Genomic DNA, 26,503 nt, shown 5'->3' on the forward strand with positions numbered 1-26,503 from the left:
TTGCAGTGAAAAGTCTTTTTGTTGAGACAGAAGATAAATGAGTTAATAAAATTATACGAAATAAAAATACGAATTCATTTAAATTCAGTCAAATACAGACTTTAACTGTAGGAAGATGAAATAAATAAATATAAATTAAATGAAGGGTACATCTTCTGTGCTGCCTTCACGAACACTCAGGAATCTTTCGTGACGCCTTAAAACATGATTATTGGACCTCCCTCTTTTGATTCATAGGTTTATCTATTGGTTGTCTTCATATTTATTATGAAGCACGTATGAACCACACAGTCAATTCAGTGTAAACTCTATTTTATCCCATTTAAAGCCGGTTTTTGTAATAGAAAGTGATGTTTTACAATGAGCCTCTGAACGCATCAGGCTGCTCCCTGCATCGCCTCCTCTGCAGCTCAAAGTCCGAGACGACCAGGACCAGGACCATACCCGGACCAGGACCAGGACCAGGATCAGGATCATACCCGGAACAGGACCAGGATCATACCCGGACCAGGATAACATCTGGAACAGTAGGATTAAACCCGGATCAGGAGGATTAGATCTAGACCAAGAGGATTAGACCCAGACCAGGAGCGGATGTGACCAGCTGATGGATGGTCTGAGATCAGCGGGGAACCGGTGAGATGCAGCGGTGTGATGCAGCGGTGTGATGGGACATTTAGTCCAGCACGATGGGAAACAAACAGACAACCTTCACCGATGAGCAGCTGGAGGCTTATCAGGTGACTGAGTACACCGAGAATACCGAGTGTACACAGATTACACCATTATACTGTGTTTACATTACATAGAGTACACTGTGTTTATATTACACAGATTACACCATTATACTGTGTTTATATTACACAGATTACACCATTATACTGTGTTTATATTACACAGATTAAACCGTGTTTATATTACACAGATTACACCATTATACAGTTTTTACATATATTACACAGATTATATAGATTACAATTTGGACACGGGTTAATCCCCCAATTTAAGGAAAATAACGATCTACGATTGGTCAGAAGATATAGAACCAAACAGATTAAAACAGTTTAGATTAGAGAAAATCAGATTGGAATAGAATAGAAAGATTAGAAGAGGACAGAAGAGAACCGACTGGATTAGAACAGAACAAATTACATTAGAACCAAACAGACTAGAGGAGGCCAGATTAGAACAGTTTAGATTATAACATGATAGATTAGGACGGAACAGAAGATACCAGAGCAGATTAGATTAGAACGGAACAGATTAGATTAGAACAGAACAGAACAGATTAGATTAGAACAGAACAGATTAGAACAGATTAGATTAGAACATGACAGATTAGAACAGAACAGATTAGATTAGAACAGAACAGATTAGATTAGAACAGAACAGATTAGATTAGAACATGACAGATTAGAACAGAACAGAACAGATTAGAACAGAACAGATAAGTACAGAATAGAAGAGAACAGAAGAGATGAGAACATGTTAGTAGAGACAGTCGCTGATTGGCTGAGCTCCTGTCTCTGAACATCCTGATGTTGACTGAGGATGTGAAAGAAGATCCTCCCTGAGGATCAGCTGCTCTGTGACTCACCGAGGCTCCGTCTCCTCCGTCTGTTTGTCTTTGTTTACATGTTTGTTTACATGTTTGTTTACATGTTTGTTTACATGTTTGTTTACAGGACTGCACCTTCTTCACCCGGAAAGAAATCCTGCGGTAAGTTATCAACATGTTCATCTCACAAATCTCAAAGCACCACAGAGACGACTACATCTGTTACTGGAGGGAGGCAGGTGGAGGCTGGTGGAGGCAGGTGGAGGCAGGTGGAGGCTGGTGGAGGCTGGTGGAGGCTGGTGGAGGCAGGTGGAGGCTGGTGGAGGCTGGTGGAGGCTGGTGGAGGCAGGTGGAGGCAGGTGGAGGCTGGTGGAGGCTGGTGGAGGCAGGTGGAGGCTGGTGGAGGCAGGTGGAGGCTGGTGGAGGCAGGTGGAGGCTGGTGGAGGCAGGTGGAGGCAGGTGGAGGCTGGTGGAGGCAGGTGGAGGAAGGTGGTCAGAACAGGAGCTGATCACAGTCAGTTCATTTTATTTTGACAGTCTGACTCATGTAACAGTTGTATGTTGTGTCACATGATCTCTCTCTCTGCAGGTTACATGGCAGATATCGTGAACTGGCTCCACACTTAGTTCCTCTGGATTACACCAACAACCCCGACATCAGAGTTCCTCTGACGCTCATCATCACTATGCCTGAGCTGAAGGTAGAGCTGTCACCGCCCACACCGCCACGCCCACACCGCCACGCCTACACCGCCACGCCCACACCGCCACCTGCTGACAAGTCTGAGAGACGCATCCTGCTCACTGCTGGTGTTTCAACACAATTCAAACATGTTCGGTCCAATCACTGGTCTCCTCTCACATGACGACTGTGTGTCTGCGTTGAAGCTGCGTCGTACGTGTGGACGTGGATCCCACACAGAGCCCTGATGGGCACCTCCCCAAAATGAAACTACGCGTCAACGCGACAGCTGTGATTGGTTCGCTTGGTGGCGTCACATCTCTGTCACTCAGCGCCATTTTTTAATTGAGTTGGAACCAACACGGACGACCTACGATGTAGCTTCGACGCAGAATCATGAATCAACCATTCCACACAACAAGGCGCCAAAATACACACAACAGTGTCAGACTCAGTCGTCACAGCATCAACGTCGTTTAAAAAACAAACACACCCGTGTCCGTGGTTGAGCCGTCGTTCAGACACAAACTCTGAAGTGTCTGGACCTTTTCTGCCGTTTGTGTCTCGTCTTGTCAGACTCGTTCACAACAGCAGTAACGTGGGAAACATTCAGATGAGAAGTGGCGTCAAAACACGTATCTCCGTTATTATCATCGTTACTTTTGTCGTACGTGTGAACGTAGAACACACGTACGACACCTGAAGACAGCTCAGGGACAGTGTTTATAAATGAGGCTGATTTTAGCTCAGACAGGAAGTTTAGTTGTTACCAGATTCATTAACTGTTATTGTGTGTGTGTGTGTGTGTCTGTGTGTGTGTGTGTGTGTGTGTGTATGTGTGTGTGTGTGTGTGTGCTCTGACAGGAGAACCCGTTCAGAGACAGAATTGTGGAGACGTTCTCCGAGGACGGACAGGGGAACCTGAGCTTCAATGACTTTGTGGACATGTTCTCTGCACTGTGCGAAACGTCGCCCAGAGAACTCAAGAACATTTACGCCTTCAAGATCTACGGTAACAATCTGCACATGTTGTCTGACCGAGCGTCTCCTGTCACTGTCCCTCAGCCGACATGTTCTGCCTCTGCTCCAGACTATAACAGGGACAACTTCATCTGTAAGGAGGACCTGGTGAAGACCCTGAACAAGCTGACCAAAGGAGAGCTGACGCCGGAGGAGGTGACACTGGTGTGTGACAAGGCCATCGAGGAGGCCGACCTCGACGGAGACAGGAAACTCTCCTTCGCCGATTTCGAGAACATGATCTCGAAGGCTCCAGACTTCCTCAGGTACGAAGGTTGTTTTTTGATTTGTCGCTCATTTGTCGGGATCGTTATTATAAAGCTGTGTGTGTGTGTGTGTGTGTCTCTGTGTGTGTGTGTGTGTGTGTGTGTGTGTTGGGGGGGTCAGCTGAGTCCTCACCACTGAACCAACAGAGCAGCTCGATCAAACTCGTTTTACTGCAGACGATTCATCACACTTTCATTCCTCCGCCCAAACCAAGCAGAAAGAACTGGGGGGGGGGGGGTTCAGTCGTAAAACTGTCCATCACACTCAACCACAGATTAGCTGGAGACGAGGCTCTTGTTGCCATGGCAACCATGTGAGATAACGTGTGCGCTGCAGGTCACAGTCTCCTTGGTGTGTGTGTGTGTGTGTGTGTGTGTGTGTGTCATTATCTCTACTGGTTTCTACTTGTAGGGTCGCAGGGGGTGGGGGAGGGGGGGCAGGAGCCATTCCTGGCTGACTTCGGACAAGAGGCGGGGCTAAAACTGGACAGGTCGTAACAAGAAATATGAAATATGAAAATATGAAATATGTCGTCTTCTCTCTGCAGCAACTTCCACATACGAATATGATGCTGCGAAGGAGAGATGCCTCACCCCCCCCTCAGTGCCTGTCCTCTCTATCACCTGTGGAGAGACGTCCTCCAGATGTTCTCCAGACGTTCTCCAGACGTTCTCCAGACGTCCTTCAGCAGGACCTGAGGCTGGACTCAGGCCTGGTCTCTGGTGAATACAGACCAACAGTTTGTGCATGAAACTTTTCTCTCCGTTAAATTCTGAGCGAGGACAAGCTGATCTGATCCAGGAGAGCGTCTCTGAGGTCGGACGTCTCCTGTGGACACGTGGACACACAACAGGGCTTCTCTGACTCCAGTGCTTTGACAGAGACTTTTTGAAAAGCACACTTTTAAAGGGCAAACAGTGAAGAGCTATGCAATCTTTCCTCATGACGTGCATGTTGTAAATCGCTTGTAGCTGCAGCAACTTTCTACGTGTGGTGTCGTGAACGTTGTGACGCACAATGACAATCATAGTAACCTGTAGATCAGCTGATGGAAGGGCTCTGTCGTCTCACCTGTAACAAACCTGATCAAACAGCTTTCACTCATCAACACTGACCTTTTCTGGCTCCGCTCAAATAAAAGATTTTTCTGTGGCTTCACCACGACTCGTATCTTCTCTCATAGGAAATAAATTCTCCTGATGAAACTAAGACAAATCCTGGACATGACTTTTATTTTACAAACCAGGAGAGCTGCATTCACTCTTCTACCTCGAGAGCAGAACACGAGCTGTGAGAGTGGAAGTTGTGCCTTCATCATTATCATGTTATGATTCTGTGCTGCCTCCGGGTCCAAACAAACGTGTCGTGTTTCCGTCTCTGCAGACGGATCGATGTCCTTTGTCTCCTGACACGTCCATGAATTCTCAGCTTCAGTTTCACATGAATGTGATTAGAGCCACTTCTGTTTATATAAAGACAAAGAAACGCTCGGCGTCGTATCTGATGACATTTAAAACCTCAACACAGCCGACGATCCAATATGGAGTCTGTCCAATCATCAGGCAGCAATCACTTCGAATGGTCCAATCACAGGACACCACCTGAGTGTGTGTGTGTGTGTGTGTGTGTGTGTGTGTGTGTGTGTGTCTGTGTGTGTCTGTGTGTGTCTGTGTGTGTGTTATATTTCTTGCTTTTGTGGTGAAACAGCACAAACCTCCTGGGCCTTTGGTTTGTTGTGTAACACTCACCTCTGGTGGTCGGAGACGGGACTGTCACAGTCACAGTTTAAATGGCTTCATCAGGTCTTTTTGAATAAACTTATAACTTCATGAATTTGTTTTAATTAAAAATCCTTTTTTTTTTTAAATCAAGTAGAGGAGTTGAAAGATAAAGTCTGAACCAGAGAAGCTGATGAGTGAATCTGAAGGACGCATCAGAAAAACATCAGAATCAAAACAGAACTTTGATATTTGAAATTTGAAATTTGAAATTTGACAGCTTTAATAACATGACACAGCAGCTTTGATAACGTGACACAGCAGCTTTGATAACGTGACACAGCAGCTTTGATAACGTGACACAGCAGCTTTGATAACGTGACACAGTAGCTTTGATAACATGACACAGCAGCAGTCGTGATATAAACCCAATCACATTTTTAAAAAAAGGCTTCGTGACACTACTCTGTCTCTGCACCGGTAATGACATCGTTGTTGTTGTAGGATTATGAACAACAACAACAACAACAACAACAACAACAACAACGTCAGCCAGTGGAGAATCCCACAGTAAATTTAAAATGTTTATTCAACATGTACTAATGATACTTTATTAAAACATATCGAACGACGTGCTGCTCTGCTCGTACATTTGTGCGGTTGGTATATATTGTTCGTAAGTGACCATTGTTTGAACACTACTCACAATGCATTGTGGGAAACAATGAGCGCACTATGTAGAGTATAAAACTTCACCAAACATTCGGACAGCAAAATGGCGAACTGTCTTTACAATGATTAGTGGGTAATTTTGGACACAGCCAGTGTCTCTAGAGAAAGAACAGGTGGCAGCGCACAGTTCCAGCTGAGTTGATGTAATGAGGTCACGAAGACGCTCGACTGTCAGCACATGAAGAGCTGAGGAGTTTGAACTGAGTGAACCTCTGATCGTCTCTGATGACGTCATCAAACGCAGAAATACTCACAAACACTCTGAGCTCAGATTTAAACCTCCTCCACGTCGTCTCTGTGGCCTGTAGCTGTTAGCCTATAGCTTAGCACAAAGACTGGAAGCATGGGGACACTGTCCTCAAGCAGAGTGTGAACTCACAGAGTGAACTCACAGAGTGAACCCGGAGAACACGTCTGTTAGAAAAAGACAGAAGTTGAACATCAGCTGTTTTTTAAAACTCTGGAAAATGTCCTGAAAATAGAGTCTGGACATTTTCTGGAGTTCAGCTCAGTTTGTTTTCTCTCAGTCTGTTGGACTGTTCCTTTAATTCAAGTTTCACAAAAAACTTTAAATATCGCCAGAGTTTAAATAAGGTGAGGGAGGGAGGAGTGTGTGTGTGTGTGTGTGTGTGTGTGAGGGAGAGAGGAGTGTGTGTGTGTGTGTGTGTGTGAGGGAGAGAGGAGTGTGTGTGTGTGTTTGTGTGTGTGTTTGTGTGTGTGTGTGTGTGTGTGTCAGTCCGCTGGTTTCCCACAGAGATCTGAACAATGTCAGTTATTTCCACCAGTTGGCTGAGAGCGGCCACTGGAGGGGTGAGGGGGTGAGGGAGTCCTGGATGGACTCGTCTCACCTCGGTCCTGATGGAGACGACTTCCTGGGTTTATTCTGTGGGCGGTTCATCGTAACTGCAGCTGGACCAGATCCACCACAGACCAGATCCACCACAGTCCGGATCCACCACAGACCAGATCCACCACAGACCAGATCCACCACAGTCCAGATCCACCACAGACCAGATCCACCACACGTGATCACGTGTGTTCACATGATCACGTGTGTTCTGTCTGGAGCTGAACTCTGAGGCTCTGTCAGAATCACAAAACTCAAAGCTCAGCGTGTGACTGGTTCTCTCCAGATGCTGGAGAGATGCTCAGGGTCAAAGGTCGCGTGGTTTACTGCGTCTCTTCTTCTGTGGTGGATGATGACGAGCGACCCTCGGGCCCCTGGCTGCAGTTCAGTCAATGAGTAAATAAGATGAAACCACAGAAGAAGAAAAACCAAGAACAGCTGCTTCTGTGATCACACAATGACACAACATACAAAAACACACAGCAATACACAACATACAAAAACACACAACAATACACAACATACAAACCTAACACACAACAATACACAACATACAAACCTAACACACAACATGTCATGACTCGGGGGTTTTCTGACGCTTTAGTTTTGTCTCAGTAATGAAGTGTTTTTATTTTTGATGGTCTCCACTCACTGTTTTATTTTGTAGTTCCGGGTCCTTGTGTGTTTTCCACCTTGACTTCCTGCCTTGATCAGTTTCACCTGTGTTTCCTGTGCCACCTGTCTCGGGTCCGTCATCAGTTCAGTGTGTATGTGCGTCTCTGTGCGTCCCTTTGTCTTGGTCATCATTTCCTGGTCGTCTTCAAGCCGCCTCACGTCGTCTCCCTCTCTCCTTCACTCGTGAGTTCCTCGTGTTTCCTCACTGATCTCTGTGTTTTTCACTTTTATATTTTTTGTCACGTTGTCTTGTTGTTTCTCTGTTCGAGGATTTTCTGCTTCTTGGTGTCCGGCACCTTTTCTGTTCATGGACTTTACCTCATGGACACTTTTTGTTAAAAGTTTTGCTTCTGCATTTTTGGGTCCTCCCACTCCTTAAAACATGACACAACATACGATACAGACAGACAACAATACACAACTTACAAGACAACACAACTTACAATACACACCATGCAATACACAACACACAACCAAAACACAAGGACACTAGACAACATGGCGACAGAACATGCAATACACAGAACTAGAACAACCACACGTTACAAACATGACACACAACAAAAAGTAATTTTCACTTTATAAATAGTTAAGGTGTGTGTGTGTGTGTGTGTGTGTGTGTGTTCACTGAACACGTCATCTCAATAGACAGAAAACATTAAACAGCTTGCGGGCCCCTGAGGGGCGGGGCCTCCACCAGCACCGGAAACCACAGAGAAGACAAAATGAAAAAGTCGAGTTTATTTCTATCAAAGAAAAAACATCTTACATCATTTTTTTTTATTTTTACGTTTTCATACAAAATTCACAGTTTGAGTGAAAAGATAAATATTTAAATTGAAAAACACAAAGTGAGCTGACAACAAACAAACAACCAACGTGAGGAACTCAACACGCTCACTGAACATGGGACAGATGTTCCAGAAACATTCATGACACATGTTAACGAACACGTCTGCACTGTAGAAACATCCTTTTGAAAACGATTACAGTTGAAGTTTGGATTTTGTCCGATTCGTCACAGATGAACAAACAAATCATATTTTTAATCACAGACACGAAACTTCCTGAAGAGAAGAAACTGGATTTCACAGAGAAACAAGTGGAAAAATGTATCTGAACAAAACAAGTTCATTTTTCAGAATGAAATTATTATTTTTGATGGTGCAAAAAAAAAAATCACCTGTAGTTAAAATAAAAACTTTGTGACACTTCAGATAAAACCATAAAAAAGAAACTGGAAGTTAAAAATATCAACAAACAACGTTTTCAAACTGCTCATCGAAAACATCGTGATCAGATTTAACGACCACACAGTGAAAACCTGTCTTTGAGTTCAAACCAGATTTGTAACGAAAACATCAGAACGTGAAAATATTTAGTCGGTACAACGATAGTAAAAGAATTCAGACCTGGTTGGATGAATCAGATCATGTGATCACTGGTTGTTTGTTTGTTTTATTCACAGACGAGTAAGAATCAAATATTATTGTGAGTATAGTTTAGTTGTGCAAGTATAAAACATGTCAAACCTACTGTGTACTTTTGTTTTGGAAAGGATTGACTCTGCACTTCCTGTAATGCATGACGGACGAGTCACTGCAGCAGCTCGTTTCACCGAGCGCGTTCGTTTCACAGTCTCTCCGAGTCGCTCTCGCCACACGGGTGGAGTTAGTTCACTCTGAGCGACCACGCAGAAGTTTCATCATCAAACTAACAACGATCCTCTGATGGATATAAATAATCCTGAATCATAATAATGAAGCTTTGACGTCACGCTCGGCTGATAAACTTAATCTGAACAGAATCCTGAGTTACACTGATGGATTTACAGTCGAGGTTTGGTCCTCCACCGCTAACGCTATAAACGTCCACGCTCCTCGGGGGCCCCTCGCCGCTCAGGGCCCGAGGCAATCGTCCGCTTATCAGAAACCACTCCTCACGTTTCTCCTGATCACAGCGACGCACACGTTTGTGTTGTCGTGTTGTCGTGAAGTGGTGAACGTCTCGTTAAAGGGTCAAACTGTGGAGTTCATTCTCGGAACCAACAGGGGGCAGTGAGTCGGGGGAGTTCGCTCAGATCCTAAATAAAAATCTGTCTTTGGTCCCGTTGGCCGATCAGATGCTACCGGAACTCACTGTCGCCTCTTGAGGCACAAAGTGGTATTACGAGAGGTGCTCGCTGGTTAGCATGCTAACTCCAGTAGAGATAACTGACGTGGGTTTGAACTTGATTTGTTGACTGGTGCGTGTCACTGCGTCCTGACGTCACGGCGCTGAACACGTTTTAGTGAGAGGTGACTGTAACAAGCTGAAAGTGAAAAAGAAAATATATAAATAATATAAGTGTGAGACATTGTTTTCGTCCTTCGGCTTCTCGGACAGAGACGTCGTGTGCAGGTTTGTTTCTGGGTGAAAACGAGCTGCTGTAGCGTCAGGTCCTCCGCCATCGTTCTCTGTGATGAAGGCACATGACGTCAGTGCACAGTACAGGTGGAGTGTCCTCTGACCTACACTGACCCTGCCCGCTCAGTGTCAGTACTGTCCACACGGGGGCGTCACAGGGCCACACATGACAGAAACAAAAAGAAACAATGCTGGTGTATCACTATGATCCCTTCAACAGTTGGAACAACACACAGAAAAGGACACGTTACAGCTCTGTGAGAAGTGGTCCTCTAGATGTCTCTACCACGGCTACTTGAGTTTCTCCTCCCCCTCGTTGTTGTTGTTGTTGTTGTTGTGGAGGCTGAGGTTCAGCTCGAAGCTCGACTGCTTCCTCAGAGTGCGCGGCATCAGCTTCTTCTTCACAAACAGTTTCTGGAGGAAGCGGTTGCTGACGCTGGAGGGGCAGTAGCTGTGGATGAAGTACATGAGCCCCACGCCGGGTCCCGCGTAGTAACGCACCTGGGGCTGTGGCGACAGCAGCGCCTGGACGATGGCGTCGACGACAGGGGTCAGGTCGGGGTTGGCGTGGCTGGCGTAGCTCTGGAACAACTCCTTGGTCTCGGTCACATAGTCCTCGCCGTACTCCTCGAGCAGTGCTGGAGACAAACCCTGCAGCAGCTGTTTGTGCTGCTTCTCCCAGTAGGCGTGGTTACTGGACTGACCTGCAGAGGCAGCAGAGTTTCAGGGGTACGCAAGAACTAGTGCCACCTACTGGTTATCTGTAAACTGACTCTTAATATTCACTCAGCAGAGGAGGAAACGAGCAAACATTTTATTTTGGTGATTTTCTGAAGCTTATTTTAAAAATTACAACATGTTGATGACCTTATGATGTTCGCGAGGGTGCTTGTGGGTAATGTAGTTTTCCGGTCGTGCGGAGTACAAACACAGCAAAGACCGAACCAAAGAAGGAGGTGCAGGTTTTTATATCTGCAGTTTTCAGGCTGGAGCAGAACAGATGTTCCCAGAGAAAAGTTTAAACTGTGGAGCATCGAGACTTTGAATCGTATTTATAACAAAACTTGTGCTGCAGGTTTTCTTCTTCTGTCAGTCTGGTTGTTCAGCTGATCTACGTGAACACAGATTGTTCAACGTGGTGTCGACACATCGACTCAGTGGCTCGTCGCTACAGATTTGATAATAATCCTTCCCCAGGCTCATCTAACACCTGAGATCCATCCTGTTCCCTCAGATAATAAATAAACCAGCCCCAGATTCTCCCAGGGTCTTTCAGAGCGTATTCACAGATAAGCAGATGTTATGATGGGAGCTGTTCCAACGACTGTGATCATCAGTAAAAGGTCGATAATAAGCAGCCCTGTCAACACCTTTAATGGATTCAAATTGGTTTGGTTTGGATAAGTTGTTGTTAGAAACTATTTCTTATACAAAGGTTTCAGTTATCAACCATGTCAAAGCTTTGAGTGCATGTTCTGACAGGAAGCGTCTCTGGATGTGATGACATGTTTAAAACGCTTCTTCTGTTGTGAAATCTCAGACCGACCACAAAAATCCCACTTTCATCTCAAAGAGTCTTTTTTTTTTTTTTAACCCAAGTTTAAGTTTTATCTTTGGCTACAGGGCGATGTTCAAACGAGCAGCTGTGTTTGTGCTGGTCTATAGGAAACATCTGTTTTTGTATTTAATTCAAAGTTAAGTAAAAGTTTGACTTTTAATCAAGTATTTAAAAGTTTGAACTTTTAACGTGCGGCTCTGGTTGTGATGTTGATATCTGTTCTTTATCTCGAGGTTGTAAAGCCAACTCTGGAAACGTTCTGATGAACAGACGTGTCCTGAACATAACAACTGCAGCACAGAGAGAGTTCTGTTTTCAAACCACAGCAGAGTGAAACTTTTCTACTGGCCCTGCTCACGTTCTCCCATCTGCTGCTGATTCAAAGTCACACGTCAGCAATTTGTACTTAGTGTGTATGAAAACAGATGCTCCATCCGTGGGGTCGTCATTGGCAGAATACTTGTCCTCAGCAGGAGGCCGGCATCATGTTCAACATGAGACCAAACCGCAATACACAGAGAGGAGAAATGAGGAAGAGCAGCCTGATCGGGTTCAGTACATCTGCTCGGCGTCTACGTTTAACCACAACACTCCACCTGTCAAAGGTTTTAGAATCTATAGATGCTAATGGTTTGTCTGCATGTGTGTGTGTGTGTGTGTGTGTTACCTGTCTTGTACGAGGACGGCAGGATGGTGGACACCTGAACTCCCCAGGGCTCCAGCTCGTGTCGCAGAGTGTCGATGAAGAGGTTGAGAGCTGCTTTCGATGCTCCGTACGCTGCCAGACACGGAAACGGCTGATCACCTGAAACACACCATCACGACATCACACAGAGGCCGAACAAACACGATGACATGGTGATGACGTCATGACGACACTGACTCCTCAACACGTGTGTTGTTGTGTGTTTGCTCTCGGGTCGTTTCATTTATGTCTGAGCTCTTTTCGTCTCGTCCGCATGTGAAGAGCACAATCGAACATGACTCTGCTCTGAGCTCTGTGTTTCTGTCGGGGTGAGGTGAAGCTTTGTGATTGATTTGGTCGCATTCAGATGTTTTGGCGGGACGACAGTAAAGTTGGATAAACATGAGGTGGAGAGACGAGCAGCAGCTTTGCTTGTTTGCTTTGGCACTTTGGTCACAGCAGTCAATTCATCTGTGGTTGAGCTGCTCTGGAACATTCATGTAGGATTAATTACAGTGTGTGTCTGTGTGTGTGTGTGTGTGTGTGTGTGTGTGTGTGTGTGTGTGTGTGTGTGTGTGTGTGTGTGTGTGTGTGTGTGTGTGTGTGTGTGCGCGCACGGCTCACCGGCGGGGCTGGAGATGGTGATGATGCGACCTTTAGCCTGACGCAGCAGCGGTAGGAAGCTCTTGGTGACGCTCAGAGTGCCAAAGAAGTTGACCTCCATGCAGCCACGGAAGTTTGACATCAACGACAGCTCGGCGTCTCCGAAGTTCACACACACTCCAGCGTTGTTCACCAACGCCCAGAGACCTGCACAACAAACACACACAAAGATCACACATCTGTCGTGGACCTCGTCTGAGTGACATCATGACCTGATGACTGAAGAGTCAGATGTTATCGAGTGTCATATAAATATATTTATATATATCCCATTAATGAAAAAAGATATTCTCCAAGAACGACACAAATAATATCATGTCACTTTTTTCAAAATTTCTCCGCTGTCACGCTGAGGATGTTCTCCCTCCAGGCCACAACAGCAGGTGGCGCTGTGAGCCAATTTACAGGCGACAGGAGGTCAAGGGTCAAGAGATTGAGCCCGATTGAATGCAACCGCCAGGATCAGACACTGTGGACGAGAGGAGGACGTCTCTCTGGTTGCGGAAGCTTAAACAGTTGATGAATTGTGTGCAGGAGTGGAACCAGCCTAATGATGGAGCGACATCATGATCCACCCAGAGCAGCCGACAGGAGCCACAGTGTTTACAGTGTTTTGTATTTGCAGACCACACAGTGAATGGCAGGGAATTAGTACAACATGTTTTGTTTGTTTGTCAAGTTAGGGCGTGAATTTAGTGTTGGCACCAGAACACACAACACACAACACACAAAACACACAACACACACACACAGCCTCAGCATCATCAGAGAAGATCACAGACATGAAGTCGTCCAGTGAGAACTTGAACCTGACGTTAAACAACCGGTCCAAACAGTGACAGAGAAGTTTCCTCCCAGCTCATCAGAGTCATGAAATCATCACCATGACTCCACAGCAACAACTCAGTACTTTACTCATGTACATGTACACACACATTCATGCTACAGTCACTTTAGGACAACACACACCCCCACAGACACAATGAGGTCATCCTGTCGGCGGCTATCCTACAATGTCTTTATGTTTTACGAGTCTCTGTGGGAGTTAAATTTATTATGGCGTCAGTTTCTTGCCAAGAATTTAATAAACACAACGTGTTTTACAAATGACCCACATTAACAAACACACACCATGTTGTGTTTTACTGCCGTCAGCTCAGATGCTCAGGTTCTCCTCCACCGCAGCAGGTGGCGCTAGTTGCAGCAGAGCAGTGGAGCAGCTGCGGTGGAGGAGAAGATGAACCCAGTGACTGTTGGCGTCTTTGTCGTGTGTTTGAATCCAGAAGATTTCAGGATCCGTTATGTCGACAGGCGAGCACTCGTCTGTTTGATTCACTCATTTTCATACAGGAGGTCATTCATTTAACCAGAGTGCGTATCAGGTTCGTGTGTGTGTGTGTGTGTGTGTGTGTGTGTGTGTGTGTGTGTGTGTGTGTGTGTGTGTGTGTGTTTATCAGCTCTCTCTCTCACACACACACACACACACACACACACACACACACACACACACTGCTTGTATCCTTAAATGACTTGTTGGTCTGGGAAACTGATTTCTGTTTGTGCAACATGAGACACCTCCTCTCTTTCTCTTCCTCCCTCTCTCTCTTCACCTCCTCTCTCCCTCTCTCTCTCCCCCTGCTCTCTCTCCCTCTCTCCCTCTCTCTCTTAAATCACTTCAAGCTGTTTACACTAGGTTTTTGTGGCGTTCCTTCATCAGCTCTGCTGCTGCACTTCAGTGAGTTCTTAGAAAACTGCAGGACTCAATCCAACACACACATTCCTGCTCAGCTCAGAGAACACACACACGCACACACACACACACACACACACACACACACACACGAGGAGTCACATGTTGTGCACAACCCAACATGAAGCGTCGCTTCAGGACGACCATGACTTTGCCTGAAAGCTCCAACATCTCATCACGTGATCAGGCCAGAGAAAAGTCCAGGTGCAACATGGGAAGAGGTAAACCACAACGTTAGCCTAGCTTAGCACAAAGACTGGAAGCAGAGGGAAACTGTTAGCCTAGCTTAGCACAAAGCCTAGAATAAGAAAAAATGTTGGCCTAGCTTAGAGCACAGACTAAAAGCAGGGGGACACTGTTAGCATAGCTTAAAACGAGGGAACACAGTTAGCATAGGGTTTTTACCTCTGAGGCCCAGCTTGGCCTTAGTGTCCAGCAGGGCCTGTTGGACTTGCTGCGGCTGGGTGATGTCCACCTGGAGGAGGGTCAGGTGGGACGAGCAGGTCCTCTGCAGCTCTCTGGCTCCATCTCCTGACAGATCCAACACTGTGGCGAACACTTCGAAGCCCATAGAATCGAGACGTTTCACGGTCGCCTTCCCGAATCCAGAGTCACATCCTGCAGAGACACAGAGACCAAGTCAAGACCTCAACACCCTCTGTCCTGAACTGTCCTGATGAGAGACAACAGAGGAGCCGTGGACCTGGACTCTGGATGTAACAGATCACACTGATCACCTCATCAGTAATAATAAGTAATAACTTTGCACGTTGTTCTTCATCATTTCTCGGTCTGCTGACAAACTGCTGGAGTCCACACTGAGACATGCAGGGTTCAGGTGTGAGGTTCATGTCTCTGCTGATGTTTATTGAGTGGAGGTTGAGGATGTGTCTGCGCTGCTGTCGATGTCTCAACATGTTTCACACACAGATCACCTCTGACAGTTTCTGTCTTTTCTCTAGTTGAGCAGACTGTTGCAGACCTGACTGGTCCTGATAACGGCCTCGAGTCTGGATCAGGTCTCAGGTTTGTGGTTCCGGTCTGATGTGGTTTGTGTTTATGACACAACAATGAAACTGTTCGTCCACTCTCAAATGCATCGTCTGAGACAACCGTGACGAGCAGCTCAACGTGCAGAGAAACATTTCACGTTTTCCCAGAAGGTCTCAGAGAACCTGAGAAATTGCCGCCGTGGGGATCTGTCATGTACCCGCAGCTCCCCCGGCTTCCCAGAAGTCCCAGCACCTACAACCTGATCCTCCGCGGTACTGGCTGTTCCGTTTGTTCTTTTGTGCAGCGGGTGCCTGAAAGAGCTCTGCTGGCGAGAGCGTGGAGGCGTTGGCTCGCTGCCTCACGCCGTGTCCTTGGAGGGTTTCCAGAGTCATGTCCCGAGAAGAAAGATAGAGTGAACGCTGGCTCCAGAAATAAATACCACAGCTCTGCTCCATGTTACTGAAGAATCTCACTGAGAGCTGACAGACACTGACAGAGTTTCATTGTTGTGATCAGTCTGACAAATGATAACTGTGTGTGTGTGTGTGTGTTATAAACCTCCATCAATCAAAGTGAAAAGTGGACTTTTTATTTCCGTCCTTTTTATTTTGATGGGAAGTTGTTCAGATCACATGACGTCCTCTTCTGTCTCCAGTACATAAAGATGATCACTGACTGCACTTAAGAAAGTTAATTGACTGTTTATATAGACCAGTGGTGTCAGACTCAATCATAGAGAGGGACAAATTAAAAACGGGGACGTCGAGGGCCAAACAAGGTCAACATTTATTAAACAGGACAGACAGGATATTTGCTAAATTGCAAAATAAAACATATTTAGGTCGATGTCGAATTATGTGGCTCCAATGCACTGCATGGCACATTTACTATTAGTGCTCGGGGTTATTATTCTTCCATTGAGCACCGTGGCTCGGCCAGTGGAGTCCGTGCACTCTGCCTGGCTCTCTGGCCAGAGCGAGATGGAGAGAGAAAGACGGAAGGAAAAAGAGAGAGAGATAAGCCTGAGAGACACGGTGAAGTTGACGGGGCAGACACTGGGATCGCTGGAAAAATAATTTAACATCATCAGATACTCGGTGAGTGAGTGGAACGGAGCGCTCGCTCCGTGTGCGTCTAACCGGGCATTGTGCACCGGCGGGCCAGTTAAAATAGACATATGATATTTTATCGTGGGCCAGGACATGATTGTACTGCGGGCAGGGAGTGGCCCACGGGCCTTGAGTTTGACGTCTCTGATATAGACCATCAATGACTATATATATATATATCTAATATAATATATATATATATAAAGACACGTCTCCACTTCTTCCTGAAAAAGAACCCAAAATATTGGGTTTGATATATATATATATATACTGCACTTAATATATATATATATATATATATATATATATATATATGAAGGCTGCCATCTTGTGTTGATGATATCACGTGTGTTCAGAGTGTTCAGAATATGTATTTTTCTAGTTTGGTCCATGTCCTCCTGCTAACATGGAGGAAGAGGGTTTATGACCTATCCTTTAGCCAGCCACCAGGGGGTGATCACGATGGTTTGGCTTCACTTTTGAGGACTGTCACGTCGACCATGCTTAGTCTGGGGCATGTTCCATTTTTCTATTTTTGTCGTGATCATAAAAGTCAATGATTCTTCTTCCTCTTCTTCTTCTTTTCCTGCAGGTCTTCAGGGTTTCGGGATGGGGGCGTTGACCACACACTGTCCCACATTCTTCATCCTGTTGACCTCTCACAGTGCGTCTCTCTCTCAGCACTGAGATCGACAGGAGTTAACTATTTGACTGACAGGCGCTAAAAGCTCCCACCCCTGTCGGTCCTCTCTCGGGACAGCTCGGGCTGACGGCACCGTCTGAAGAGTAAATACATCGTTAAAGCTCTCCTTGAGTTGTGACAGTTTGAGGTTGAGGCTTTACATGTTGCCGCTTTATCGACGCAGGAGACAGATCGGGCTCCAAAGGAGGAATGTTGTTATGTAAGGGGGCCGAGGCCCCCAGGGGCCCCTCGGATGAAGAAATAAACATGAGTGTGTGCAGAGACAGCAGAGCACCGTGAGAGGCACAAGGTCAGAAACACACATCTGTCTCTGGGCGGAGGCTTCAACATCTGTCCACATCGGCTCCACCGTCACACTGATCAGATCGTTCACTGAGTCAGGAAGGAGGTAGGAACACGTTTCAAAATAAAAGTTATAGAGCAATAAAACCATCCATTATTAAACAAGAAGCAACAAAAGATCAGTGAAATAAATCGAGAGAAAATAAGTTTCAGTTCAGTTTATTCTGAAAGGAATAAATTAGTGGTTCAGTTTGTCGAGTTCCTGGAACGTTACCGTGAAAACAGGCAACTGTTCTGAGATCCATGTGGACGAGTCAGTGAATAAAAAATATATATTTCACGAAATATTTCTGAAGTTATTCCAAATGATGACAGAGATGTTTAAAGCGTTGGTAAGTTAGAGTTTTCACAATAAAAGTCCCAGATTTCTCTGGACGCTGCAGGCGGAATCTTCACATTAAGATTCAGAGATAGAAATTTTAATTAGTGCTTCAATTATAATTCCCATGTGTCTAAACTTTACTTTGTTCAGAAAGACACACACCTGTTCACAGTGAAACACACAAGCTGGAAACACAGAAGACAGACACAGAGAATAAAACGCTCGTCTGAGAAACTTTGTTTTTCTGTCTAAAGAAGCCGAACGACAACATAATCTGTTTCAGTTTCCGTTCAGATTCTTTCATCTGTTTGCAGCAGTGAGGTGAACAGGTGACATTATGTTAAAGGTATTTAAACGTGTAGTCAAGTCCTTAGAACGGAGCAACATCTTCTTTGATCAATGTTTGAATTATTTATATAGAAGACGATGAGAGGACCACGGGATCCAGACTGTGAACAACTATGTTGAAGAAACTTTTACACAATGAGAACTGATCACTTCTGTTGTCTCCGCTCAGCAGCTGAGGTGAAACGTTGAACAAGACAAAGGTTTGAGTTGTGGTTTGAGCAGGAGGACGAACATGTGAGACGTCGTTTGATTAAAGATCCTCAGAGAGGGGGGAGGACAGGGAAGTGGTCCAGAGGTCAGGACTTGTTTTTATTCACCTGGAACTCATTACAGAACCATGTTTCATCTTAATCACTGCTGTCAGAGCAGAACCTCCACCTACAAAACACCCAGGAATTTAACCGGGACAGAGACAGACCTGTGGGTCACGTGGGTTTAACCGCAGGGGTCCTGGAGAAGCTTTTAGAAATCGTAAATCAGGATCTTGAAAACATTCTAGAGATTTTAAGGCTCCTGTAGGTCTGTGTGTTGTTCTAGTGATTACAGGTTACTGAAAGATGTTCCATCTGTGTTTGAGGGCTCTCTTAACCTCCACAGGTTCTTGATACAGTTCTAGCAGAGGTCAGGTTCTTCACGGAGAACCTGTCGTCGTTCCTAAAGATGTTGTGTCCTTGTAGAGGTTCTGCTGATGTTCTAGTGATGCTCCTTGGTGAGGTTCCTTGAAGAGAAGACATTCATGGGTTCTTTGTGGAACCTCTCGTCTCCTCAATGAGGTTCTAGTTCACAGTGTCAGACTGAATCGGTGGAAGAAAACAGAAAACAGAAGACAGCGAAGTGTCCTGTTACTGGACTATGGCTGGTCCCAGTATGAAGATCATGACATGGAGCCACTACCTGCGGGGACAGACAGTCAGATCTGAAACCTTGATGAGAGGGACGACAAGTTTGGTGGATCTGCCGTCACCAGAAACCATCAAACACAGTTTGACGGACACCCTGTAGTCGTTTGGATCATTGAGCAACATTTTCCAGATCTCTGTTTGTTCTGTTGCATAAACGAGAAGTGATTTTCTCTGAGAACAAGTCGAACACAGATCGTTGCTTCACCACTTGGAAACTCAGCAGAAACAAGCTGTCGTCCAACTGTGAGCAGAGGTCATGTGACGGGACGAGGACGACAAGAGTCAGAAGCTGATGATGATCTGACGACATGTTGGAAAACCATCACAGAGCCAACTCATCAGCACTGATTGGTTCTGTGTATATATGAAACTGAATCTGATGAAGTTTCTGCTGAAGCAGAGGGGGGGTGGGGGGGGTGATGGTTTGGATGAGAGAGAGAGAGGAGAGAGGGCATAGAAGAAAAGTAAAAATACAGTTTAAAAGAACGAGAAGGAAAAAGAGGGAAAGACGAGATAGCAAGAAAGAAGACGAGGAATGAAAAGAAGAGTCAAATACAAACAGACGTGGCTCGAAACTGGTTCTTCTTCTCTTGTTTCTTTTGGAGTAGTTTTCCTGCAGCTGTGTAACTGAAACCTTTGGACCCGACATCCATGTCTCCTGAGGTTTAGCCCTGGAAACTGTCCGTCATCGTCCACTGACGGATGTCCAGGAAACCATGTGACCATGTGTGACCACATGTAACCACATGAAGGGGAAACCGCCGCCCCCTGCTGCCTGTAACCATGTGAATCTCTTGACGGACGCAGACTTAACCACGTCTGCTGGACGGACTGAGACGTGTGTCATGTTCCCCTCCGGACATGTTAACACATCGCCATCTTCAGGTCAACCTCTGAATCTGTCCAATCATTTAATATATATATAGATATAGATATAGATATATATATATATAATATACAACCAGTTCTGTTGTGAAACATCTTTGTCAACATCTCAGCAGAAATCACATTTCACTTGAAACCTCACCAACAATCACATGTTCATGTGTATGTGGAAGCTGAGGATGGACCTGAGGCCGTCATCACACATGTGTCCGTCCTCACGTCCTCCATCGTCTGGACCAGACTCTCTCTCTGCTGACTCTGTCTCCTCCTCGACCTATCAGCAGCTGGCAGCCGGCGGCGCTGGCAGCGACGCTGCCCGGTCAGCGTGCACTGAGACTTCAATCCTCATCCTGTGAAGAATGTGGCTCTTTGTAGAACACTTCAGTTTCCTTTCTAAGAGGTTTACTGGGCCTTTCTTTCCTCCCTCTGCTCTTATTTCCAGAGTGACCCCACACTGACCTCCAGCAGCTTTCAGCAGAGCCAATTACCAACGAGCTGGTGATCGGGATCTCAGGCCTGGACCGGGTTTAAATCTCCGCTGAGATGTTGTTTTACGTCCAGAATGAAATGTGAGCTGAGTGGAAGTGAAACATGAATTCTGAAGCAGCTGTCTGTCGTCACTCCTCCGTCTCTTTTCTGTTTACATGAAAAGACGGCGTGCAGATTTCTAAGAGCAACGTGGACGGAGGTGACATTCGGACACGTTAAGTGTCAGGGATTATGAATCATGTTGCCACGGCATCAGATGACGTCCAGGTGCTCTCTGGCCAATGGACAGCTCAGTCTGCAGTTTATGAAGATCTGAGTTGAGACTTTTACGAGCAGAAATCAAGACGAGTTGGACGAGGAGTTGAAGGTCTTCCTCTGGTTTTTTTACTTGTCTGTATTTATAACTGAGCTGAGTTCAGCTGCTGCACAAATGTTTTATTTTATGTGTCCGGACCACGTTTGTTAAACCGAACGTCTCTGGGTTGTCCTCATGTCCACGTGGGTTCAGAGAGTCCTGCAGGTCAGTTTGATGTTGTGAGTCACGTGACGTGTTCATAGAGACGACTTCAAGTTTTATATAAACCAGACTCTGGTTGTTATATTGAGACTTGATTAATCGCAGGTGAAGAACCTGTTGAGTCATGTGACCACACAGTCGTAGCGTGATGACGGCGCCCGTCGCCGGTCGTTCATCGGGGGGATTGAAGAGCTCAGCGATGTTTGTTTAACCTACATTTCTCCTCTTGATATAAAAGCTGCTCCTCCCTGTGTGGGAGGTGATGGAGGCATGAGGAACACACCTTTGTTCAGCGTGTGAACACGGCAGCAGAAAACACAGCAGCCGCGAAGCTCCTGAGAAACTTGGTGTTTCACAGGTTAATGTTTGACTGAAGCAGTAAATTCTTCTGTGTTGCAGAAAACAGGCAGGAGCCAAGTTCAGAGCTGAGAATATAAATCTCATGTCTCGTCTGCATGTGACATAATGATGCTTTTATTATATTTTATTGAATGATAACGTCAGAAGAGCAGCTGACAGGACTCTCTAATCTCTTTCATCATTTTTCAATAGTATTTTATTACAGTTCATGTGTTGATGAACTGGGATTTCTTACTTATTTTCATCTTAATATGAATTTGACAAAGTAATTCTTCATGTTTGTTTTTTTTGAATATTTTTGGGCGATGAAAGATCTGAAAGGTCTGAATCTGGAGGAAAATAAAAAGGCTCTGCTCATCTTTCTTTTTCTCTCAGACTCTTGAAGCGTCTTCGTCGTCTCTTCACGTCTCAACTCGACGACAGGTCAACGTGCACAAGGCTGAATGAATAACAAGAGTTTAAACCTGAACAACATAAAACATTTGATTCAGAGAATGAAGAAAGAAAAAAAAAGGTACAAAATCGTGTTCACAATTAATTCAATCCAACGCTTGAGAATAACGCTTCAACTCATCCGAGCACCTGACGGTACACATGTACAACAGAACTAAACTAAAACTTTCTTGGCATGTTCAACTTTAGCTTTGTTGCTTGGCAACAGCAGTAAGGGCGGGACGAGATGGTGACGCTGGTTACGGACTTCCTCTGTAGACCAGAGTCCAGAACCAGAGTGTGAACACACACACGGGTCATTTTCTGTTTCATCATTAACAAAGATCATCACAGTCACATGATGACACCCGATCGTATCCTGGATGTTCCGCCTGAACAAACAGCATCCATCGGTCTCCATGGTGACATCTGTTCTCTACCTGGCGACCCGTCAGGCTGTGTGTGTGCAGATTACATGTGAGCTTGGTTCCACAGAGTCGTGTTATCAAACAGTCGCATTAATCTGCAGATCTGATTATCTCATTAACACAAAGGGCCCAAAGCCAGCTGGACATCAGGCAACAGAGATCTGATTAAGTCTGCATGGAGACGGAGAGCACACACCAACATGTTGGCTGGCACACACACACACACACACACACAGACACACACACACACACACACACACGTACGCACACACCGTAGTATCTCTAGACTTCAGAGGACACCACTTACCTACAACTAAACCTAACCATAACCGAAACATTATCCCCAACCTTACATGAACCTAACCTGACCTACACCTACATCTGTCCTTATCACTCCATGAACCCAACCCTCAGACAGTCTCACACTAAGATTCAATGATTTACTCAAGAGTCTTTGTCCTCATAAAGGAAGAGACATTTCACAATGTGTCCCCACAACCAGAGTAAAACACGCACACAGGCGCACAATGTCAAACGAATCAGTCGTCTTATCAGATTCATTTCCGCGATGCTGAGATAACAGAACGTGGGACAATGTCCACGCACACACACACACACACACACACACACACACACACACACACCTCCGTTGTTCAGAAGTTTATTCTGCTGATGAAAGCCGTGTTTATTTGGGTTCTACTGTTCTACTGTTCTAATTAGAGTGAGAGTTTACTTCAATTCAACGCGTCTAAAGCTTGAACCTTGTGTTTCCCTCGGAGTCAGAGTTTGTCTCGTCTCCCTCTCGTCTGCAGCTGAACTCTGGTTCCAATCCTTTCCACAGATTTACATCTTTTCTGGGGTTTAAACCAAAGTTTCTGTGTGTGAGTGGATTTTGAGGGTTTCAATAAATAAAATGTACTTTTTGACAAATCGCTGAGAATCTGGTTTGATTGTTTTCTAACCAGAGACACGTGAAAACACACACACACACACACACACACACACACACACACACATTAACCCTAACCCTTTAACGAGTCAAACTTTTACAAACTGTGAGGAGCGTGTCAAGATAAAGGTGTTCAAGCTATTTCCTGCAGTTTGTCACACACCTGAGCCAGTGGGAGGAGCCTCCTCTTACCTGTGATGAAGACGGCCTTGCCCTGTGCAGGCAAGGTGGGGGGCGGCGGTCTGGTCCTGGTGGCAGAGTAGAGGCACCAGACGAGGCCGAGCAGCATCAGAAGCAGCAGGGCCGGCATGCAGAACGCCCACAGACGCTCCACCAGCACGGTGGCCCCCAGCCACGCCACCAGGGTCGGTGCTGTGCTCAGGTGGGACGCCAAAATCTTCTTCATGGCTCCACCGACAAACACGGCGAGAACACCCAGGTAAATCCAGAAAGGAAGATTGTAATCGTCCATCATCATAGAAGAAGAAGAAGAAGAAGAAGAAGAAGAAGAAGAAGGAAGAGGTCCAACTGATTTACCTGTCTGGCCTGTTTCTCTCTCTCTCTCTCTCTCTCTCTGTTAACTGACTCTCTCTCTCTCTGTCTGTTCTAAAGTGAGTGTTCTTCCAGGTTTGTGTCACTCAGTCAGAGTGTGTGTCTCTCTACCGCTCTCCCTCTCTGCTGCTCACACACTCTGCCCTGTGAACAGCTCGTTCCTGCCTCTCTCGCCCTCTCTCTCACTAACTCAGTGTATATATAGAGGAGAGCTGCAGGGGGGGAGGGACTACAGGCTGCAGCCCTGCATCTAATCTGCAGCACACACACACACACACACACACACACACACACACACACACACACACACACAAACACACAGACACACACACACACACACACACAGACACAGAGGACATTCGATTGACTAACATTAATTTACTGGAGACTCACTCTCACCTTAACAATAGCTACTTCCTGTCTGAGCCTCTAAAAACTAAATCAAACCTGAAGACTCATTTGTGCTCAACGTTGGATCCACACACAGAAACACACACTCTCTGCACTCTGCGTTCGTTTCCTACGTATTTGTGTAAATCTTCTGAAAGCTTACGGGACGGAAAAAACGAGAAGTAACGTGACGGGCTGAGCCAGGACTTCAGACTTAAAGTGACCGGAGCGATCCAGATTCATGATCCAACACCTCCGATTAATAACTGAATACATGTGTGAATATCGACAAGCAGACACACACACACACACACACTCACACACACACACTCACACACTCCTGCAGGCTGGAGATTATGATCATTGCTGCAGATGAATGTTGATCCAAGAACATAAATATGAATTCTGCAGGTTTTTATAAAGATCAGCTCAAAGTGTGAGTGAAAACATCAGAGGAGCAGAGCGGCGGAATAAAATAATCGTTCATTCATCGTAATCGTGATAAAATACTCGTGATATCGAGTCACATCGCTGAGCCCTAGTCTGAAGTCGTCCATGTCTGTTGACATGTGACCATGTTGCACCTATTGATTTTATTCAGTGATCGATTTGATCCTTTCACTCTATGATGAAGATCATGAGGCTGAAAGCTCTGGACGATGAGGTGGGAACACTAAACTCTCTCTGACCTTCATCTCAAATGTCTTCTTCAGTATAAAGGTTGTTCGTATCCAACACAGAGCTGCTGTTTGTTCGTCCTCGTCACATTGTGACGTCCTGTATCTGCACAGGACAAAGAGCTACAGAGAAGAAACGCCCGCAGCTCTTTTAAGTTTCTATACGTTTACTGACGTTCATGTAAATGTCTGATTTACAGAGCAGCTGTTCAACACGAGGCTTCAGTTAACCTCCAGACCTAAAGTCAGATTCCCACAAAGACAGAGACACAACGTCAGAAGCTGTTTTAAGACCTGAACTGAGCTTCGGACGTGTTCCTGAAATGTTCTGCGAGTGAAAACAAATATCACATTCAGTTGCTCTGGATCTTCTCCTGCAGCCTCCTGGTAGAAGTCTGTAAAATGTCAGAGTGAGTCCACGTGAGAAAACAGCAGGAAAATGTGTGGAACCTTCTCAGTGAGCGAGTGGACGTGCCTCTGAGGTTTCTAACACGTGACCGACGTGAAACTGGAAGAACACAAATATCTCAGGATGAAGAAGAGGAGCCGTAGAAGACGAAGACGTCAGCTTGGAAAGACGAGGAGATTCCAGAGCTCAGCAACAACACTGATGTTCCCTGAATGTTCCTCACATGTTCCTGTTGTTGTGGACTGACGACTTGTCAGGACACATTCGTCCAGACTTTTGTGGAGTTCATGTTGGAAAACAACGGTGAGACAAAAGAAATGAAGCCACACGACAGAAACGTAATCCCATTAGAAGTGAGTGACAATAGATGTTGACAGTTAAATGAGAAGTGTTGTTGCTGCAGAGCCCGGTGGAGCCTGCAGCCGACACTTTGAGTGGAGCATCGATGAAGGAACGACGGACCGGCTCCGTCTGCACGAAGGATTCGACTGTAGAACACACATAAGAATCAAGGATGATCCGGGACGGGCAGCATGTGGGAGAGAAAGTGTGGAAGCAGTTGAGACCAACAGACGACCTGAGGAGTCGCCTCTGCTGAGAATCTTTTAGTTTCTCCTCGTTGACCCTGACGTGAGCGGCGATCAGGATCAGGGTCGGAGACTCTGCGAGCATTGTCCCCCGTCTGACACGATTACCTGCTGCGAACACGCCCGCTGAGCTCTAACCCCTTTCCCTTAATCCCAGAAGCATTTTGACCCCCCCGGCCTCACAGGGATGTCCCACAACCTGCAGATTAAACACATGACACACCACAGGAACTTGACCCACAGATCCGAGGCGGCGCACAGAGTCGGGTCACCTTGGTGAAGCTGCATCTCCACACTCGACGGCAAAAGTGTGTGACGAACACAGCGGGATGTTATTTCACAGAATCCCCGGAGAAATAATCTTTTATTGGTTTAAGTTGAACCAGAGGACACGATTCTTGGTCACGCACGGATCAGCAGCACTTTCTTTACTCCAGTAGAAGTAACTTGAGTTAAAAAAGTGTCTTTACTCAAGTAAAAGGTCAAAAGTTCCGGCTCTGAAATGTCTTCAGAGAATTTAAACAAGAAAAGATTTGTGAGCATAACAA

At 45.7% G+C, this 26,503-nt stretch overlaps 2 protein-coding genes across 2 annotated transcripts; one reads left to right on the plus strand and one right to left on the minus strand.

Annotated features, from left to right (window-relative positions):
- The first annotated feature begins 349 nt into the window (after positions 1-349).
- Positions 350-4,691, plus strand: LOC109642769 (calcium and integrin-binding family member 2-like). Its single transcript, XM_069527319.1, has 6 exons — positions 350-740; positions 1,686-1,720; positions 2,148-2,259; positions 3,105-3,252; positions 3,331-3,526; positions 4,075-4,691. The coding sequence occupies exons 1-6, from the start codon at positions 690-692 to the stop codon at positions 4,094-4,096; spliced, it is 564 nt and encodes a 187-aa protein (XP_069383420.1). The 5' UTR covers positions 350-689; the 3' UTR covers positions 4,097-4,691.
- A 3,534-nt stretch (positions 4,692-8,225) lies between these two features.
- Positions 8,226-25,960, minus strand: hsd11b2 (hydroxysteroid (11-beta) dehydrogenase 2). The gene is made up of 5 exons (XM_069527289.1): positions 23,533-25,960; positions 14,967-15,179; positions 12,773-12,958; positions 12,131-12,268; positions 8,226-10,609 (listed from the first exon to the last, which is right to left on the minus strand). The coding sequence occupies exons 1-5, from the start codon at positions 23,816-23,818 to the stop codon at positions 10,197-10,199; spliced, it is 1,236 nt and encodes a 411-aa protein (XP_069383390.1). The 5' UTR covers positions 23,819-25,960; the 3' UTR covers positions 8,226-10,196.
- Between the last annotated feature and the right edge of the window lie 543 nt (positions 25,961-26,503).

This window comes from Paralichthys olivaceus, chromosome 1 (genome assembly GCF_024713975.1).
Source record: "Paralichthys olivaceus isolate ysfri-2021 chromosome 1, ASM2471397v2, whole genome shotgun sequence".
In the NCBI taxonomy this organism is placed as follows: Eukaryota; Metazoa; Chordata; class Actinopteri; order Pleuronectiformes; family Paralichthyidae; genus Paralichthys; species Paralichthys olivaceus.

Bases quoted from the DNA above. Each gene is read 5' to 3' on its own strand.
- LOC109642769 (XM_069527319.1), top strand. From the start codon at position 690: ATGGGAAACAAACAGACAACCTTCACCGATGAGCAGCTGGAGGCTTAT. The intron at 1,721-2,147 runs GTAAGTTATCAA...CTCTCTCTGCAG, and splicing joins ACCCGGAAAGAAATCCTGCG to GTTACATGGCAGATATCGTG. The intron at 3,253-3,330 runs GTAACAATCTGC...CCTCTGCTCCAG, and splicing joins TTACGCCTTCAAGATCTACG to ACTATAACAGGGACAACTTC.
- hsd11b2 (XM_069527289.1), bottom strand. From the start codon at position 23,818: ATGATGATGGACGATTACAATCTTCCTTTCTGGATTTACCTGGGTGTT. The intron at 15,180-23,532 runs GTAAGAGGAGGC...GTGTCTCTGCAG, and splicing joins CAAGGCCGTCTTCATCACAG to GATGTGACTCTGGATTCGGG. The intron at 10,610-12,130 runs GTAACACACACA...CTGCCTCTGCAG, and splicing joins GCCGTCCTCGTACAAGACAG to GTCAGTCCAGTAACCACGCC.